The following is a 19,044-nucleotide window of genomic DNA, read 5'->3' as shown; positions in this document are numbered from 1 at the left end:
ATTTGAGTATTCGAGGTAAGGAATGTGGTGTCTCAAGGGTGATTCTATAGGCCGACATGCATCCCAGAGTGTCGACGTTACAGAGGTCAGCGACTTAGTTCGTTTCAAACATCCAAGACCATAAAAGAGTGACTGGCGGAAAAGCAATCATTAAACCCCGTTTCCACCCGCAGAAAGGGACAAAAAAGCAAGAAAGCAAAAGTAGCAGCAGAAGCCGAAGTTGGAGAGACACTTTGAAAGGGAGGAATTTGGTTGCCCAGCGGTGAGATCTTAGATGCAGGGGGATTCGCACTTTTAACGATTGGTCCAGATCAAAAGTACTGCACTGAACAATTCCATCTGATGCACTTGAAGTCCCTTTTTGGTTCCTGTGCTGATAATTTTAGAATATATCTATGTCTTTGGTAGCTACGGAGTACCTGGAAGTGGGTTCTTAATCAAATCTAGATTATTGCGGAGCAACCCGTCGAGTGCCACAATTGACTCCTTCAAACCGATTTCCTCATTTAATCGTCTATTTTCGGTGGAGCCTGCGTTGTCCATGCCGATGAACTATCAGTGCGTAGCCTCGCTATAGGATGTAGGATGTTCTGCTGGCAAGATTACCCTCGTGATCGGAGAATAAAGGGCCACGATCCCTCGCATTGACTCACATTTCAGATGAAGACCAAGGGGTGAGAGCTCACATCCGGTTTTTTTTTTAACCCAAGTTCCAAACAGGGGTTGTAGGAACCTATTTAATGGATGATGATGCTTGAATAGGACTCGATCCAACTAGAGATGTCGACATGTGCATCTGTGGTCCATCGAATGTGTGCTGTCACCGAACAATTGTAAGAACGTCGTGATTCCGCTCGTGATGACAATACCAGACTGTATTTTACCACTCACAACCAATCATTCCCTTTCCATCGGGACGGTAACAGGAACAAAGAACAAAGAACCAGATCCTACTCTCCCAGAAATTCCATAGTAAACGGAATCTCTTCCAACTCTGCAGATCATGGCACCGGCAGGAATCATGGAGAGACTGAAGAGTCTGTACTCCAAGCAGGGTAAGTGAAGGGGAAATCCCTTTAAAGAACGTCTCAACTAATACAAATTTAGATGAACCTGCCCTGTCAGAACAGACGGTCGCTTTTCTGTCTGTATGTAGAATTCCTAGAAACATCAAAACCACCACCAGAAGAAAAACCAAAAAAAACCAAAAAAAAACCACGACACTTTACTCTACATCTATCTAACCCCCATTCAGGTCCTTCTCACACTACTCTATGTGGTACCATTCTATCTCTCCCCAACAACCCGCCCATCCCCAAGTTTGAGTCGTGATGCTCCGTCCGTGATTCGCGCTCGCATCCGCGCCGTCACAGGCTCATGTATCGTGAGCTCAGTCCTAGTTCTCTGGCTCATCGTCTATGAGGATAATTCCTCCGTGGGTGCCGGGGTCAGACTCCTCGGTTGGTGGCCCATTGGCCTGTTGGAGACGCTGCGGAGTCTTTTCTTAACCGCCATTTTATTCCTAGGCCCGCTCTTCGAGCGTGGCATTGTCGAGGGCGAGTGGAAGTTCTGGTTTCGTCCTAATAGCCTCTCTGCAAGTCTGAGTGGCTGGATTGGCTGGAGGAATTTTGTCGCGGTAAGCATGTCTTATTTTGGGGGGGGGCAGAAACCCCCCCTCCAAAAAAAAGCTTCAGATCTAACATCTTGGTCAGGGCCCTTTCACAGAAGAAGTCATGTTCCGATCTGCGATGGTCCCGCTACATTTACTAGCACACACCTCGCCGGGTCGAATCGTATTCCTGGCGCCGCTGTATTTCGGCATCGCGCACGTGCACCACTTCTACGAGTTCTGTCTGACGCACCCAGATACGCCGGCACTAGCCGCGCTGCTGCGGTCGCTCTTCCAGTTCGGCTACACGACTATCTTCGGCTGGTATGCGACTTTCGTCTATTTGCGGACCGGCTCATTGCTGGCCGTTGTTAGCATCCATAGTTTCTGTAATTGGTGTGGATTGCCGCGGTTCTGGGGACGTGTTGAGGCTGGTGAGACGATTGGTCCTCCTGTGACTCGGAAAGATGATTCTGATGATATCAAAATTGGGGTGAGAGGTAACAGTGGGGGATTGGGAGTTGGGTGGACGGTGGCGTATTATGTACTTCTCGTTGCTGGGGCGCTTGGTTTTGCTCAGGGGTTGTGGCCTTTGACAGAGTCTTATCAGGCTCTGGTATCGTTTTCGGGAAAGTCGAATTAGGGGAGGGGGGGGTGTATAGCTTGGGACGTTCGGTCTAGCCATGGTCTATATTGCTTTGTCGCCGGCGTCATCTCCAAAAGGGTTGTTACTGTTCGGTTGGTTGTGAACCAAACCCATGCGTGTGGAATCGAGCATCTGGGTGGACACCTTATGCCTGTAGAGCATGACCTATAGAGCACTTTGAATTGACACATACTAGCTACTTCTCTGTCCATTTGCGACTTGTCGTTTGTTGACCAATGAGCCTTGGGGTTTGAACTGATTGTTGCACATCACAGCTAGAGGCTATTTCTGTTTTATATATATATATATATTCTTGCTCCGGTCTTGTAGGGTGCGATCCTGTTCAACACTCGACATGTCTCCTGTACTTCGGCTTGCTCCTTCATAACAGCCTCGGCGTACAGCGAAGGTGATACATTGGATAGTCTCTAGGGTTCTGCGGTGCAGTTACAAGGACAGCACCATCAGTGATCCGACTTCTCGTCATGATCAAACCCACGGAACCCACGGACACCTATCGACCCGAACACAATCCTCTGCTCCTGACACTCACACGTGTCCTGCGCAAAAGATTCAACAACTGATTTAGGAGATTGTTGAAGGCGGGTTGGGTCAGGGTTGGTGCATTGGAGATGACAGTGATGTGGATTGCCAGGGACCTCGGGGGAGATGTGCCGTAGGTATGGTAAACTGTAATGGTCAATTCATACAGTACAGTCGGACTTTATGAACCAAAGGCCTTGAAATACCCTGGGACCTATGTATTTTGATGCCTCTTACTCCAGCATTTCCTGAAACCCACCCCGCAATAACATCCAGATAGTCCATGAAATCGTACAACACACCACATCCCACCCAACGCTACTCACAGCCGGATGCTCCAACAGTGTATCCACTAATCTCCGCCCGAGATCGACTACCGAAGCTCCTAGCAAACTCGGTGCATCCAGAACCACCGAATACAGAGACCGTGCCTGAATGATCACCGCGATCGCGAAGAGCCATTTGTACCAAGAGGCATATCTCTGCGTAGGCTGGGCGATGTATGCACCCCAGCCCTGCGGTAGAAGTCGAGGGGACAGGAGACCGGGGACGAATAGCAGGAGATGAGGAATAGCAAGAACAGGCATAAAATACGGCGTGTTCGCGACGAGGGGTGTAGCCGCAGCGCCGAGGCCGGAAATCACGACCGGCGCAAGATCGAGGAGCACAGGGGGTGTCCATGTAAGCTTCGTAGATGGAACGGAACTCGGGCCTGAGACGATGACTGTGATAAAGAACAGATTCTGTGCGAAGGAGATGGCAACAATCTGCCCGAGCAGCATGTACATCCACACATTGGGGATATGGTATCGACGGCCTGGTAGGGTTAACGATAGTTTCAAGTGCGTTCCAAAGGTATGAGATACAGACCCATAACGCCCAAGAACAAACTCCACCCAATCGTCCAGAGGAAAATCTGCCCGCTCCACCACGTTCTCGCCGGCGTGGCAGACACACTCTCCCACGCCTCCCGGAACAGCTTGCTATCCCGTAGCCACATCTCCCATTTCAATAGATGCGGTGCTACCTCAATTAATGCCCGCTGCATGGGTGACTGTCTGGCTTCCCAGCTGCGGTAGGAATGCGCAAAGAACGCGAACATGTAGTACCATGTTGTTGTGATGCTGAGAATCGATAGGGCAATGAAGATGGTGAATTGAGAACCATAGCTGCGGCGCCAGTTCGACTGCGTTTTATGGGTGTGGTAGCCGCGGTAAATGTTGAGGAGGATTTTTATTGTGAGGGCGGCGCAGGAGGTCAGGTAGATAGTTAGGATGGGAAGGGAGCGGTGGTCTTGGACGGGCTGGCCGATCCAGGCATGTAGTGTTTCCAACATGAAGGTATAGCTGATTAGACCACGCGTGATCTATGTGACAACGTGGTAGACTCACTAGTTCGATGGATTGCCGTTCAGATCGCTGGTCTAAATGTGGAACGATCTCGGGATGATCCGTCAAGAGTTCCGGGTCTCTTTCGACTTAGTCAGCTTGCGCTCTACTGGACTTCTTCAATCTTCGTACAGTGGTCTAATGTACCATAAACAAACCAAAGAATCTTCTCCGACGGAAAACTGTCAAAAGCTCTTCGGTAACACGTTCTCCAATTTTTCGAGGGTTCTCTCAACATGCTCCTGTGCCGTGTGAAGGAATAGATGTATGGTATCATCTTGCACGGATAGGAACGACCTCCACCGTGGAATAAAACCCAACAACAAATCACGGCGTAAGTTGATGAGAAGAGAGATCTCACTTATGGTCAAGCGTCGAGATACCATCGTCGCCAAAGCGACAATTTCCATACAAGCAGGCAAGATTGCGCCGCTTCTCTCGTCTTCTAGCTTCGCAAGTGAAACGCCATACGTCTATCTCGCTTGGAGCCTCTTCAAACGTGTCCTTCCATCATTTCAGGGATGAATTTCGGAGCTCTTTGCACATCAACGCTCTCCCGTGAAATTTTTTCCTTGCTCGATCCCGTAACAAGCTGACGGTTTCCTTGAGGATCTCTTTTAACTTTTCATCTGTTGGCTTAACATTGAGCCGAGCCACTTGTACATTGATGAAAATTTTCATTGGGTACTTTAAGATTCCGCTCATCAAAGAACACAACGCAGTTGTCAAACTGGAGCGATGGCTGACCGGACACGAGCACTCTGGTGCCTACGCAGGTTCGACCTCTAAGCCCCAGCTCTTGCAAGAAATTGATGGGACGCTCTTGATCTTCTCCAACGCACTCACCTAGGGTGTCGATGATGATAGAAGTTTATGACTGATTTATTGAATTACTGTAGCAGTCTTGTAAGAACGGGAGATGAGTTGTCAGATATGTACTTGTTATCAAACAGCTCCTCTCTGAAGGCGGCATATTCCTTCTCGATATGGGAGATCAGAGATGAGCGCCTCTGAAGCAGAGATATATCAAGGACTTGAGGAGTGCGGTAGGGCTATTCAGGTCCTCATCTGCGCCCTGGAAGAAATAATGCAACTTTTCAACCCCGTTTTCGTTGGCACCTTGTTTGACCAAGGCCTCCCAGTTGCCATCATCGTCTTCCGAGATCCTGCGAGTTCATTCAGCTAGAGAAAGCTTGGACCCGAGCAAGTTTTCCAGTCAGTGTCAAGAATCAGAATCCCTTCATGCACGCTTCGAGGGGATAGAGTCTTTCCGATTCTTTGATCTTTTGCATTAGAGACTGCGGATCCACTCCAGGACCCGATGCCATGATTTGGCATCTTGTTGTAGATGATGCTAAATTCCTAAGACTTTCTATATAAAAGAGATGTGAGGCTAGTCAAAGGTTGGACATGGTTCTATTACTAGTGAACAAGAAGCGAAGCAGCAACGATGAAGACTGAGAATCTTGCTTGTTGCCTTCCAACTTGACTATGGGATTTGCAGAGAAAATCGAAGCAAAAAGACCACGAAAAAAACATACAACAGCATGAGTATGACCGTGGTCACCTAGCGCCCACGGTTCGGGCGTGGGCGGCTCGCCGCTCTATTCAGGACACTCAGGGCAGATATTCACCCACCTGAATATTCCTCACCCGAATATTCTGCCCGTACAGCAAAAGGTACATTTTCATCATGACCAAAAAAGCCACAAGTATCCTTCCTTTCCCCGTCCATTTTCTTCTCTCCAGCTTCGCTTTGTCACTCCAACCCCGCTTAGTCACGAGCAAGATACGTGCCAAGCACGACCCAACATTGAAATATATGACCAATGTGGTGGATTTCGGGCAGTATAGTAATAATAAAATCCAGCGGGCAGTGCTACCACGAACAGAATCTGGTTACAGTGACACGTTACGTATTTTCGATAAGTAAGTCTCAGCAGTGGGAGCAGAGAAGCAAGTCGCTAAACCGTACCTCTATCGCTAGTTTTGTCACATTACATCCGTAGGCTGTCATTCCGCCGGACATTAGAACTTGCAGGGCTTTCCTCGAGTGTTTTTCAAGAGGAAGGAACGGTCGGATCGAAGAACGGCCTATAGTCGAGACGATTGAAGGGTTTTTTGGGAAATTTGCCTCTAGTATAAAGAGAAACGAAATTTTAAATTCCCACCAGCCACAAGGATTACAATTAATAAGGTTTATACTAGTACTAGTATATTTCTAAGTTATTTAGGGCTAATGCTAGATAGTTTATCGTTAGAGAATTAAGGATTAAGATCCCTCTCTTAACTAAGCAAATAAACAAAGATAGCGGTGTATCCCTAAATGATTTGACTATATTGATGGCTCAATATAGTGTCGCGACCACCATAAGTATCGTGGGAGCCCTGCGGATCGGGCCAGAGTCTAGCCAAGTGCCGCGATACTCCTATATGTTACGGACCTATCCGTCACCAACCAGTAGTGACCCACAAGGCACACCGATGGGCCACCGAGAGCCAACCAATCAATCAGTCAGCATTCACGTGCGGTACGACCGGCAGAAAGGGAAGGACTGCAGGAAGGCAGCCACTTTCGGCCTGCGACAAGCAAATGGCAATTCTACTAGGAGCGACTAGTAAAATACCACCTGACAACCTGACAACCTGACGACCACCGCGCCGTCTTTTTACCGCCTATGTTTGCGGTGAGAATCTGCAATCACGTGAACCCTTGGTAAACTAACCCCTAATGGGCCGTCACATTTATTAGATGGTACGCCATAGGAAGGTTTTTTAACGCTTTCACTTCAACCACCATTTTCTTTACCGCCATACAGTAAATTAATTGATTAGTTCCAGCTAGCTCGCGAATAATGTTTGATCTTGTCCTTGATCCATTTCTTGATTCTCCGGACTGAGGTTGGGAATATTCGCGCCGAGCACATATTTGATCTGAGGAGGATACAATGATTCTATCCAGCAAATGGCCAATTTCCTAAAAATCAGGTTTCGATTATAAGCTCTGCCGCCGGGATTCATATATTCTCCCCAGCTTCGTGGATGATTCAACTGATATTGAGAAGATTCGTGCGCATATCTTGGTTTAGAAGGGGTTTAGTTCGGAACACGCAGTGGTAGTGGCAGAAACGCTTCATTATGATGCAATATGGAATCGGAATTGGTATGCAAGAAAAACACCGCTGCTCTCATAAAATGCGCAAGCGCTTTGTATCCCCTGACTCTGTTCGCAAAAGAGGTCTCTTTCCTCGTGATCGCTCTGGAGCTGGGCCGATATCTCAATGTAGAGCGGTGAAAGTCGATAAATTAACGCCCGCCCGAGCTCTTCATTCCAAAGGATACTATCACGCCGAAGTTCTTCGTAGACGATTCCCAGGGCTTTGATTTCCTTTGATTTCCATATTCGATTCGTTAATATGATTGACAAGTCCCGGGATCAGCTCCATTGTTGCTGTGCTATTCCCCCCAGCCCATGAAGAGCATGTGATGAATCTCTTTAGCCCCTGGAGAAAATCAGTTTTTGCTAAGTCGATTGGACCGAGGAAAACAGGCGCAGCGGATTCTTGAGCTTAAGCTAGGTGAGAGAGATGATATTCAGTCTACAAATGAAGCTGTAGATGAAACTGGAGATCTCTGGATGCGTTGTTAAAGAGAGAAGCTATCTACAGGTTTTAGCTAGACTAAGTACTAGGAGCAAACAAAGAAGTCATGTGACTTCTAACACTAGGCATGTCAAAAATTCTCGGATTTATCTTCTATCATATAGAATGTAGTTACAAGCTAATTTTTTTAAGGGACAATTTTTGGAACACTGCAGGCTAAGATACGTGGATTATTGGACGGGCCAATTAACGTACACCTTGTGACAACAAAGATGAGCTCGGACTGTAAAATGTGTTTCGTTAATTTGATTGATATGTGATGTTTGCACTGGGATGCATGTGTCAGCATGGACGCATCAGAAGGGCTGTGGCGAGTCTACAACATAAAAGGCAACAACCATAACATCGAATTGAACTGAAGATAAATGTTGTATCTAAATTTGGGGCTGTGTGCATATGCCAAGGGTCGATGCGTTTCAAGCTCACTTGTAATCAAATCACATTGCGCTCCGTCTCACGTGAGGAGGTCAGTGCGGGCATTGCGCTACCTATGTTGTAGGATGATTCTCACCTAGCTTCTCACCCAGTCGCGCGACGCTAAAGTGGCGCTGGCACCCACCCAACTATTGACCGCATACACAAGCTGGCCAATCATTTGGTTGTCTTTATCACGTGATCATCTAGTTCATCCCCTCTCGTTGCGGCATAAACAAACTACCCCCATTATTCCAATCTGAACTTTTTGGTTCATGTCCCATGGCAGCTGGCATCACCCCACCAGGAAGTTTCCTGGATCCCCCTCTTACACCACCGCCTACGGTGCAGAAACCCTTGTCGAGAAGTGCCCAAAGCGTGGTAAATCATTTTCGTCTCCATCGTGCGAGTCACCGGCCAAGATTTTGGTGGGAGGGTCGACTCAAACCAGACGACTACACACAGATCTTGCGTGTGCTTGATGCTGACGAATCCCTTCGAAATTACGTTGAAGACAAAGTACGGTGAGTACTCCAATTCTTCTCAATGTTGAATAGCGTGTGTGCTTAAGTGAATTCAATACAGATACGATTACGATCCCTGCCGCGACTGCCTGACAATCCGAATGCCAAGTCCTGTCCATGATACATTTTGTGCAAGAATAGTCGATGAAATATCAAGACAATTGAGGCAATTCCAGAACAACGACGGACCTCTCGCCGATTTCGCCAAGCAGGTCGAGCATTTTGCCACATCCCGAATCTTGATACCCGAAGACACAAAGGATGGTAAACATACTTATTCTAGACGAGAACCGGATGCATCGTTCGGGCATCGCCAGGCGCTTTACCCAGGTGTAATCGTGGAGGTATGCTATTCACAAAAGAGTAGGCGTATCTCCCACCTAGCGGATGAGTATATTCTAAACACCGATGGGAGTGTGAACGCGGTGGTTGCCTTAGATATCGATTATGAAGGCTCTAATAGAGCGACAATTACTATATGGCGACCGGAATATGCAATAGTAAATGGCGTGGAGGAGTTTCGGGCGACCACAGTTATAGAAGCACAGGTATAGTCCGTTCCGGGTAAGACATCCAATACTCGGGTGCTAATTATTGAACAGCCCTTTCGGACAGACTCTGGACTTCCAACTGAAGGAACAGTGCTACGACTATCGCTTAGGGACTTCGCAACGGAGGAACTCGCACGAGGGCACGTGGAAGATCTCGACCGTGAGATACTTATAACATCGAAGCAGCTTTGTGATTTTCTCTCAAGCGCCGAAGTACGGCAGCAGGCACAGACGAAACAGCGAGGCTCAATTAATCGAATACGACCCGGCGCTTTAAAGCGGCGTCGACCTCAAACTCCCCCTGAACAACTAAGCTCGGAAGACGAGGGATCTATCGAGAGGAAAAGAGAAAGTAAACGTGGGCGTCAAAGTAGCGACTATTTTCCAAGCTCTTCGTCTGCAGATTCGAAAGGTGAACTGCCTTAAGCTTATGTTGCGCTAAATGAGGGGCTCAGCTGCCTTTCATTGAATGGGGATGATTCCTGGTCCTACAATTATGTATGAAGGTCAACCGGGTGATAACTAATTCGTTGATAATTAAATAACATTGACCCAATTTTGACCTGCAATGCTTTCTCTCCCTTGATGTTAGATGTGGCTCGTTCTGCAACCAGTTCATTCTAATGAATCTCTAGGTTTTCATGTAATAAGCATCCGTCAACAAGATGATTGACTGCATCTTGATCTGTTGGCAGGTTTGGGATCCTCCAAATCAACCGTGATATCTCCTCCGGTGTTCCAGAGCGCAGCTTTGCAGCCATTCGGTAAAGGGCAACACGGGAGTTTAACAACTCGGCGGTATGAGCCTTGCGTCTCCGATCACCAGCTGGATTATAGAAGCACTGGCGAGCTTCGGACGTACATTTCGTGCATGGGATCGTACCAGAGCACTACACTGGGTTAGTTCCATCCTTGAATGGAGGAACGTTCTTTCGAACCTTGGAATTTCTTTTCTGGCACTCGGTGTAGGCCAGAGAAACTCGCCGGTGTTGTTTTGTCGACGAGTCTGTTTCTAGATACCGTATGCTCGATCCCTTTCCGCTAGGCAGGCAGGTAGGTAGGTAGGTAGGTAGATTTAATTAACGTCCGGCAGGGAGCAAGCGAAAGCTTGCTCCTGCGACCTCCCATGGGGGTATTAAGATGTGCAATGCTATGGTTTCTATTATACGAAGATCTTTCTCCACAGATTGCAGTTCATGCATTCGTAAATGCGAGGGCTGAGTAGCCAGTTGGTGACGGCTGTCTCCGACGTGTGAGCCGGCCATCATGGGGTGAGGGTCCCGGGGGGTCCAGGTGTGTGATTGGCGGGTGCCAAAAGACTTTGTTGAGGATACCGTATCGGGTATTCGTCATGTTGTCGCCTCTAGGGCTTATAGTCGCGGAGAAAGGGTCAAAAGGACCTACAAAGGCCCCGTTCTTAGACTTCCGCAAAGCTCGAAAAGCTCGAAAAGCCCGAAACCCGACCCTTTTTGAACTTTTCGAGCTTTGCGGAAGTCTACCCGTTCTACAGGAGAGGCACAGTAGAAGGAGCGTAGTAGATAGGTTATGTCAGGGTGCGGGCTGGCAGGACGGTATGATAGGAGATGACTGGCAGGGACAGGTCGTAACAGATCAGATTCACATTGACAGGCAGGTACAGGCAGGGGCAGGCTAATATACAAGACGTAGCTCGAAGAGCTACAACAGGATCTAGAACTGAAGTTCAAGATAAACAGGTCGGAGATCACGTGCCGTGATCTTCCTTTTACTAAGCATCACGGTTCGCACCGTGACACCGGAGGATTTCTTGAATAGGCTGATTGAGAATATGCCTACTCGGTGCTAGGCGGTTATTGATGCTTAGGGGGGTGCTACTATATACTAAGTGTTGTATATAGTAGTGGTATTGTATATGAGAAATTGTTGTATGTTGTATGTGAGAGAAATGGAGAGTTGAAAGGTTGAGAACCCTATTTTTTAAAAGAATAACATAGTATCAATTTGTAAAATACTATACTAAATACTATGATAATTTATACGCTAGTACCGCCACTGTGGAGGTGGTGAATCTTTATAGGGTAGACTGTTGTAGGAGGGGCATCGCAGTGGGTCCAGTGACCAGCTAGCCAATTTAATAACATCAAGGCACGTCCGCTTGACAAGCATTTCATGACACTGGATTGATTCCTCTCGATCATACCCTGAATCCAGAATCAGCCTAGATTATGGTACTGACCTCCTTTCAAACATGATTAGCACGGAAGGAAATCTAGGCTATGGGAATTATTGAGAATACTTAGAGCTGCATGCCTTACCCTCATCTCATTACGATTAAGACTGCCATTTCCGGAAAAATATGCGACCGAGCTCCTTCTTTATCTATAAGCAATAAATTAGACCAGAGATGTGTGCGTTCTTTCTTTGTGAGGTGAAGGCAAAGTGCAGGCGGCTCACGCCAATGGCATTTTGTTTCTTGCCGCTGGCCGCTGCACTTCGTGTCCAACACTATGTTGTAGGTTGAATTTTCCCAGTTGGGGAATGTCTTTTCCTAATCTGCATTATGCCGCTTTACACCGCATGGTATATTGGGGGCCCATAAATACCCATGTCCCAACCAATCCCCTTTGTTCCTTTCTCATTCCCCTCTTTGTGCTTAGTATTTTGTATGAAATGTACTCTTTTGCTTAAATGATCTGGCAGGTAATGAAGGTCTTATAAATAAATTGCTGAGTTTCTTGGAAGACCGATGATAGGATGGTACCTAGTAAAGAAGAGGTTCTCTTTGGAGCATGTGCTTGCACATTTGTGACGTATGCGTTTCGAGAAGTAGCCTGTTATGATCAATACAACATGCGTGTGAGAAAAAATCAGTACGGGAGGGGAAGGACACGTCAGCGGTTCAGGGGTGTTCAGGGCATTCAGGTGAATAGGGTGAATGGACTGAAGAGTAGGGCGGCAGGAGGGGATTTCCTAACGAATCAAAAAGACCACGAAAAAAACATGCAACAGTGAGGATTCGCTGGTGGTCACCCACCCAACTACTAACTCACCGGCGTGTGGCTTAAGTACGGCTGAGCGGACGGGAAGCCCTGTTTTCCACACCCTGTGGTCGTATGTATTGTTCTTTGAGGGAAAAGACATTATGTCAAAACAATTGCACAGCGAGAGATATGGGATGGTCAACAGCTTCACGGCTTGGGTTAAAAAAAAAACACCCGATGAGATCTTTACACAGGTCGCAACTGTATCACTATCTTGGCGCTTATGTGGACAGTAAGTTGAATCCGTTGCTGTTTCATACGGAGGTCCATGAGATGAGCACTTTTGATGGCACTATTAAATCTTGGCCGGCTTTTAAATATACTCGGTATACTTACAGAAAGATCTCTACAAAGGAAGAGTAGGCAAAAAAACCCCCTACATAGAAGAAGGACTTGTCACAGTACCTTAGCAATTCTGGCTGATAGTAGCGACCGGCAAAGAATCTCTCCAAAGCCTTAAACAGACAACGATTAATAGCGGGTACTACTCGGCCTATCACTCCTTTGATCACTTTAGGCAAAGATTCATGCTAATACCGTTATACTCCTTTGATGACCGAAGTCGTCAAACGATACTTGTATGAATACCGCGTTATTCGATTGTCGCGTCTTAAGGCTTAAGACAAATAGGACGTTACAAAGTCAGGTCACTTTACAGGAGCACGATGAGATGACAAACTGGCTATCAGTTCCCAACGCCTGATTTGTTGATCAATACATAAATGAATCTTAAACTACCATCATTGCTATGCATATCGAGAAAGTTCAACCAAAATGTCGAATGCAATATCCTAACAACAACCAACATGTACCTATTTATAGACCGACATAACTCGCAGCGATATCCGGAGCTCCTAAACTGACTGTCCCAAGTAAGTCTGTTTAGATCTTTCTTTCAACTATGGCTTGGATTAGCAGGGAATCTTCGTTTCACTTGCATTTTCTAGTCTCTCAAATCCTTAATCAGCATCTTCTTACGGACAAAACCGTTGTACCACCAGTCGTAGTTTCCCCTGGGCCCCTGGGAAACGATATAAACCTGATCTAAAGGTCACTGAGCACCTTGTGCACAAGTGGTGATTTCAGATTTGTCATGTGTAGGTTAACAATCTCATTTCTGCAAAGGATAGTACATACGACCACAGGGTGTGGAAAACAGGGCTTCCCGTCCGCTCAGCCGTACTTAAGCCACACGCCGGTGAGTTAGTAGTTGGGTGGGTGACCACCAGCGAATCCTCACTGTTGTATGTTTTTTCGTGGTCTTTTTGCCTTTTTGCAGCTAACCTAATTGGGGACATGGGTGAATTGTTGAGCGAGATTTTAGGCTAGATCGAACGCAAAAAATTTAGCTAGCAGTATCTTGGTCACGAGCTGTGCACAACCTTGTGGAAGGTCTTTATATTGTCTGTTAAGTATCGCTACACCGGATTGCTAGTCTTCGGACTGGCGAAGCGATTGTGTTTGCTTCTTCTGCTTTTGTTGTAGGAGAGGATAACACAGTCATCGATACTCCACACAACACCTTCAAGATGAAGATTAGGAACAGGGTTACATGGGATGGCGGAAAGAGTATTGTTTGCATTCGCTAAATTGGCTGTGGTACTTTGAGTGAGTAGCCACTCGATTTCAAAAGCAGCTATTAAAGCTAACATTCCAACCATCAGAGATTCTTTATGCATATTTATTGTGACATTGGAACAGCTTTCTCTATATCATACTTGCGCGAGTGTGAAAAAAAAAGATATTTAGAGGAATTTTACACTCACCGTCAGAGTCTTCCTCCAGTGAATACGAAAAGGACGCGAACAATAAGGCAATCTTTCGTTAAGCACCTTGGTAAATTTCCTTGTCGCTGGTGATACCTAGTTGTAGTGTTTCTTCAGATTCTAGTCCAAAACTTGTTTTTAAAGATTACCATGCTTGATGAAAAAGAGAGCCACTAGACTTTCTATCCACCAAGTACTATTCTATCAATTTTCCCCTATCACTACAGACCCATTTGAGATAGTCATGCCATACAGCGAGGAAGCAATCGAAACAGTGGCAACCCCCAGTTATAGCAGCGCAAAAAAAGAGAACTGTCAGTGGCGGGGCAGGTGGAAACAGTGGCCATATGAGCGACAAATTTCCACGTAAGCCCAATCAGTGTGCAGTTCACAAGCAGGTAATCTTACCAAAAATGTGTGCTGTTGATATTGCAGCGCATTCGCCATAACAACATGCCGAGTGTTACTACGGGTATGTAGGTTTATAAACCCAGCCGCCTTTTCCAGCTTTTCTAAACTAACCCACTTCTTCCTGAATCTCTTCCGTTACCTCGGATCTTTCCAATATTCTGCTGATTGAGATTGGGAGTCCCAAGTGTCACTTTCACCACGGAAATTATAAGAAAAACATAAAGTTAGCGAAGGGCAAATTTATGGTATCCTTCCCCGGAAATTCTACTTTTTCCACCAGCGTCGATATGTGTTTTATAAAGGGCTTTTTTTGCTAACTCATTGTTTTAAGACAGTCACATGCTTAAGCTCTTAGCATTTAGTCCTCCATCCTGTAGATCTTTTTCTCTCTTCTTCACGCATACAGAGATTTCCCAGTTTTATCTACAACCTCATTTGTAGACAGCCTACCATCTCTCTTATATATGCACTTGCAAGGCTCTCCTCCCTGCCAGCTCGGAGATTAAGGAATTTTTACTAGTTAAAACAATGAGATTTGCTCATTCAATTAGTCATCTTGGTACTCCCGATAAAGAGAGCTGGCCCGGTGTCACTGCGCTCCCCGACTACAAAGGCAGCTTCCCCCGGTGGAAGCGGCCCGGCACCCCTCTATCTGCCGAACTTGAGAGTGCTCGCTGCGAGCAACTAGAGACTCTTCTTCAATACATTCCTGTGAAGATGCTTTCAGCAAAGCAGGCTTGCCTCCATCATTCTTTTTGCAGTAGAAGCTCACGTTACTCTGGACGCCCCCACTGAAGTAGTAAAGCAGTTGCTAACAATGCAGATGCGACAAGAATTACTTTAGGTATCGCAAATATAGCAGATTCTATCTCAGAATCAAGTCACATAGTATAGCCATCGTGATGGAGTTTGCCGCATAATTTTGGGGATGTTTTCAGGTCGAATTGAATTAACTCTTTTTGTTTTGCTAAATAATCTACACTAATTAACTAATTTGTATCTTTATCGTTAAATAAAGAATCAATTTGTTATATTAGATTGTAGTTCAGTTAAATAAATAATCAATCACAATATAATAAATCATGTATTTAGTTGAGATAGCTTGATGCAAGAACTATTTATAGTACCTGCTTTGAATAGTTAAAGCCGAATACATCTGGAGATGAGTAAGCAGTATTATGTGTACTACTTCGAGCGTATCATATACTTGCCTTTCGATGTCGTCAAACGCAAACATTGCGATGCTCCTATGCAACTACCTAGAAGCCATACTGATAAGACTAACATGTTCCTAGTATCCACCTTTTTGTCCCAATACCATCGAGATGATTACCATATGTGCGTACGATCTTATAGTTCAGGTGAGAGGGTCAGTGTAGGTGGTCGCACGACTTGGGTGATTCTCACCCTGTTTATAGTGCACTTACCTTTCCATATTATCACACACTACCTACACCCACCTTTTTTTGTCCCACATAGTTCTCTTCCACACGAAACCTGACACATACGACCATAGGGTGTGGAAAACAGGGCTTCCCGTCCGCTCAGCCGTACTTAAGCCACACGCCGGTGAGTTAGTAGTTGGGTGGGTGACCACCAGCGAATCCTCACTGTTGTATGTTTTTATTCCTTTCTTTTTTGTTCTTCGTTTATCTAGCTCACAATGCCGCTATGGCATTTTAATTGGCGTGTCTTGATCTATCATGCTAACACTTATTCTACCATAGGAGTCACACTTCAATGAAGAAGTAATCTGGTTGATCGAAATAACTTGCGCCCTCTAGACAGTACTTGTTGCCGATAGACCTCCACGCCTTTCTCTTGACTCGACTCCGAGCCTCTTAGGCATCGATCGCCTTGTGCTAAGGTTCTCCGCGGTATAACAGCCTCCTTGTTTATGGAGAGGATAAATGTATAACACGTGATGTAGATACTGAATTATCACCTAGAAGAGTATGGATTTTTTCGGAGGTTTGAATTTTGAAATCCGATGCTTAGTATACTAAAGCTACTGCAAGGGATAAGCAAGCTTCTCAGAGGGAAGGTTGAATGTGTTAGACACGAAGTTCCGCCATAATACATTTGATCTCTTACCAGAGTTATCGGGGATGATAGAAGCATAGGGAACATCATAGCGTAAATTTCATTGAAGTATATCTTCCGATCTGTGGGCTTTGCTATCCGATCTATTTCACGAAGCTAGTTTATGATGAAGACATCAGGTCGTAGTCATCTACCTCTCTAACCTAACTGAACTACTGGTTAGGAAGGAGGATGACGCTGGCTTCCCAACTTGGATTAATTCTAAACCTATCATACGAGTGAAGATTTTTCCCTTTCTTTTTGATATTCGCTGTATTTTAGTTATCCTATCCCAGATTGCCGTTGTAAGGGTAGAACGCCTTGTGAAAATCTGAAAGTTAGACACAATAACGTGGTTTGGAATGAACGGTCAACACTTCAAACGCGTATCAATAGGCTTTCACGATAGTTGCAGAGATCTGATTTTGCACTCGGGCTATATCTACTGATTAATTAAGGTCACTTTATTTTGATTATCCCTAACCACTAGGGGGGATTTTCAATGGGGAAAAAAGGGAATAAAGCGAAGACCTAGAGAGCCTAGCTTTATATAATTGTATTATTTCTTTTATTCTAACTTAATCGCTTCTAAGGCGATTGATTTTCCTCTCTGCCGAGCGCCAAAAACTGACCAGCTCGCCAATCTATGTGGCAATTTAGGTTGCTAGCCATCCCTCGGTGAGGACCCTATTTCTTTCTAAATCCTCAACGTAGTCCTCAAGTCAAAGATTGCTATTTTTTATATAACAGTACTTTATATTACCTTTCCTATCATCCGCAGTTACTTTGCTGGTCTAGAAGTCTTACTATAATAAGAGTACCTGCAATCATCTATTACTACTCTCCTTTCTCTCTTGTATTAATCACAAAAGGATTATAAACACTTACACAAGCTCAAGACAGATCTAAATTTAACAACACGTTAAACTTCAAAAGGAAATTCTGTAAACTCAACAGAATCCACTTTCTATAAATTCCTTCCAGTCAGATTTAGGTTGACGGACTTCTCTTTGTTTCTTCGACGACATTACTCATCCACAGCAGCAGTTGTGAGCTAGATAAACGAAGAACAAAAAAGAAAGGAATAAAAACATACAACAGTGAGGATTCGCTGGTGGTCACCCACCCAACTACTAACTCACCGGCGTGTGGCTTAAGTACGGCTGAGCGGACGGGAAGCCCTGTTTTCCACACCCTATGGTCGTATGTGTCAGGTTCCGTGTGGAAGAGGACTATATGGGACCAAAGGATGGGTGTAGGTAGTGTGTGATAATATGGAAAGGTAAGTGCACCCAACCCTCTATCGAAACCCATGGTGCAATCTATGTATGGAAATAAGGTAGAGCACCCGGGAAAAAAAAAAATTCTAGACCACGACAATAGCGCAGTCCATGCAAATTGTATGTTATATTAAGTTTTCTTAGTTTGCCTAGACTGGAAAAGGAGCGGATTTTGTCATTTTAGCCAGTCCGAGAGAACTCGGAATGTTTTTCATGCCCTATCTATTGGTAATTCCATCCAGTGTTGAAACCATAGATCTCTGTCAAACATTTCTGGTGTGCATTAAGATACGGAGCTCCAGAGAAGAGAGTTGAACCATATCTCTAGGAGGATGAATAAGGAGAGATTTTGATTCCGCTTCAATGAGCTTACATAGATATATTTATCATGCATACCTAGTTTACCCTCCCTATAAACTCTCTTGGGTTTCCCACAAGTAATCCCCCGCGGCTCGTGGGTGGGGTCTGCGCTCGGGGCTTGGCGGTAACAAGTACCAACAAGTGCACCTTGATGGGAATACACTAGACCGATAGCCTCTAGGGACAGAGCTCCACTGACCTGTGCTGTCGTTTCAGAGTTTCGCCAAATGTAACCTAAGGCGATGGTCTAATCCTTAATAGCACGCTTAATCAAAGGTCATCGTACTTAGCCTATTGAATTCATTTTGGAAGATAGGCTTGGTCGTATTCCTTGCCTAGAAAAGATATCCTATAGCCCTTCTCTTTGACTGTGAACTTGATCCGACCTGACTTGAATTTCACTCTAACGATAATTTGACAGAGTCGGGAAGTGTACCCTGCGACCATTAGAGAAAGTTACATGCACGTGCTGTTGGCTTGAACAGAGGGGGGGAGGACGAAAGAGGGGAAAAGGAAGAGAGCAAAAGAAAAAAAAAACAAAACAAAACAGCCTGCTCTCCTCGTAACGAATCGGCGGCACAAACCCCGGAAGGATTAGATGCAAATCCGGTCGAACATCCAGAAGAAAAGTGAAAACCTACGACCTGAGTTACGGGCGATTCGGGGTTCCGCCGGAAGTCCGATTGCCAAGTGGCTACGGATCGTGGCCGGGGGGGGGGGGGGGGGGGGGTTCTCAGGCCCTCTCGCCTGATCTAAAAGAGCCACACTGCATATACAAAATACATCCT

The 19,044-nt window shown here is 45.7% G+C and overlaps 5 protein-coding genes and 4 non-coding genes across 9 annotated transcripts; 6 read left to right on the top strand and 3 right to left on the bottom strand.

Annotated features, from left to right (window-relative positions):
• Window positions 1–1,003: 1,003 nt before the first annotated feature.
• On the top strand, window positions 1,004–2,252 carry Pdw03_0345 (CaaX prenyl proteinase Rce1; the record flags this gene model as incomplete). Its single annotated transcript, XM_014682047.1, has 4 exons — window positions 1,004–1,055; window positions 1,108–1,148; window positions 1,256–1,636; window positions 1,713–2,252. The coding sequence occupies 4 exons, from the start codon at window positions 1,004–1,006 to the stop codon at window positions 2,250–2,252; spliced, it is 1,014 nt and encodes a 337-aa protein (XP_014537533.1).
• A 467-nt stretch (window positions 2,253–2,719) lies between these two features.
• Window positions 2,720–4,134, bottom strand: Pdw03_0344 (alpha-mannosyltransferase alg11p; the record flags this gene model as incomplete). The annotated part of the gene is made up of 4 exons (XM_014682046.2): window positions 2,720–2,945; window positions 3,005–3,012; window positions 3,125–3,615; window positions 3,669–4,134. The coding sequence occupies 4 exons, from the start codon at window positions 4,132–4,134 to the stop codon at window positions 2,720–2,722; spliced, it is 1,191 nt and encodes a 396-aa protein (XP_014537532.2).
• A 1,745-nt stretch (window positions 4,135–5,879) lies between these two features.
• On the top strand, window positions 5,880–6,195 carry Pdw03_0343 (Zinc finger, C2H2; the record flags this gene model as incomplete). Its single annotated transcript, XM_066099573.1, has 2 exons — window positions 5,880–6,115; window positions 6,174–6,195. 2 exons carry the CDS (start codon window positions 5,880–5,882, stop codon window positions 6,193–6,195), a joined length of 258 nt encoding a protein of 85 aa, XP_065957300.1.
• Window positions 6,196–8,257: 2,062 nt separating this feature from the next.
• Pdw03_0342 (uncharacterized protein) lies at window positions 8,258–8,879 on the top strand (the record flags this gene model as incomplete). The annotated part of the gene is made up of 5 exons (XM_066099572.1): window positions 8,258–8,314; window positions 8,376–8,446; window positions 8,570–8,665; window positions 8,728–8,786; window positions 8,848–8,879. 5 exons carry the CDS (start codon window positions 8,258–8,260, stop codon window positions 8,877–8,879), a joined length of 315 nt encoding a protein of 104 aa, XP_065957299.1.
• Window positions 8,880–9,132: 253 nt separating this feature from the next.
• Window positions 9,133–9,763, top strand: Pdw03_0341 (FabG, Dehydrogenase with different specificities (related to short-chain alcohol dehydrogenase); the record flags this gene model as incomplete). The annotated part of the gene is made up of 3 exons (XM_066099571.1): window positions 9,133–9,149; window positions 9,202–9,334; window positions 9,389–9,763. The coding sequence occupies 3 exons, from the start codon at window positions 9,133–9,135 to the stop codon at window positions 9,761–9,763; spliced, it is 525 nt and encodes a 174-aa protein (XP_065957298.1).
• Window positions 9,764–12,313: 2,550 nt separating this feature from the next.
• On the bottom strand, window positions 12,314–12,429 carry Pdw03_rRNA25. Its single transcript, XR_010715621.1, has one exon. It is a non-coding gene; the product is annotated as a 5S ribosomal RNA (ribosomal RNA).
• A 1,063-nt stretch (window positions 12,430–13,492) lies between these two features.
• Pdw03_rRNA7 lies at window positions 13,493–13,608 on the top strand. Its single transcript, XR_010715648.1, has one exon. It is a non-coding gene; the product is annotated as a 5S ribosomal RNA (ribosomal RNA).
• A 2,432-nt stretch (window positions 13,609–16,040) lies between these two features.
• Pdw03_rRNA15 lies at window positions 16,041–16,156 on the top strand. The gene has a single exon (XR_010715611.1). It is a non-coding gene; the product is annotated as a 5S ribosomal RNA (ribosomal RNA).
• Window positions 16,157–17,705: 1,549 nt separating this feature from the next.
• Pdw03_rRNA5 lies at window positions 17,706–17,821 on the bottom strand. The gene has a single exon (XR_010715646.1). It is a non-coding gene; the product is annotated as a 5S ribosomal RNA (ribosomal RNA).
• Between the last annotated feature and the right edge of the window lie 1,223 nt (window positions 17,822–19,044).

Source organism: Penicillium digitatum, chromosome 4, assembly GCF_016767815.1.
Source record: "Penicillium digitatum chromosome 4, complete sequence".
Taxonomy (NCBI): Eukaryota; Fungi; Ascomycota; class Eurotiomycetes; order Eurotiales; family Aspergillaceae; genus Penicillium; species Penicillium digitatum.
Note: the sequence above shows the minus strand (reverse complement) of the source record. Positions and strands in the feature narration are given on the sequence as shown.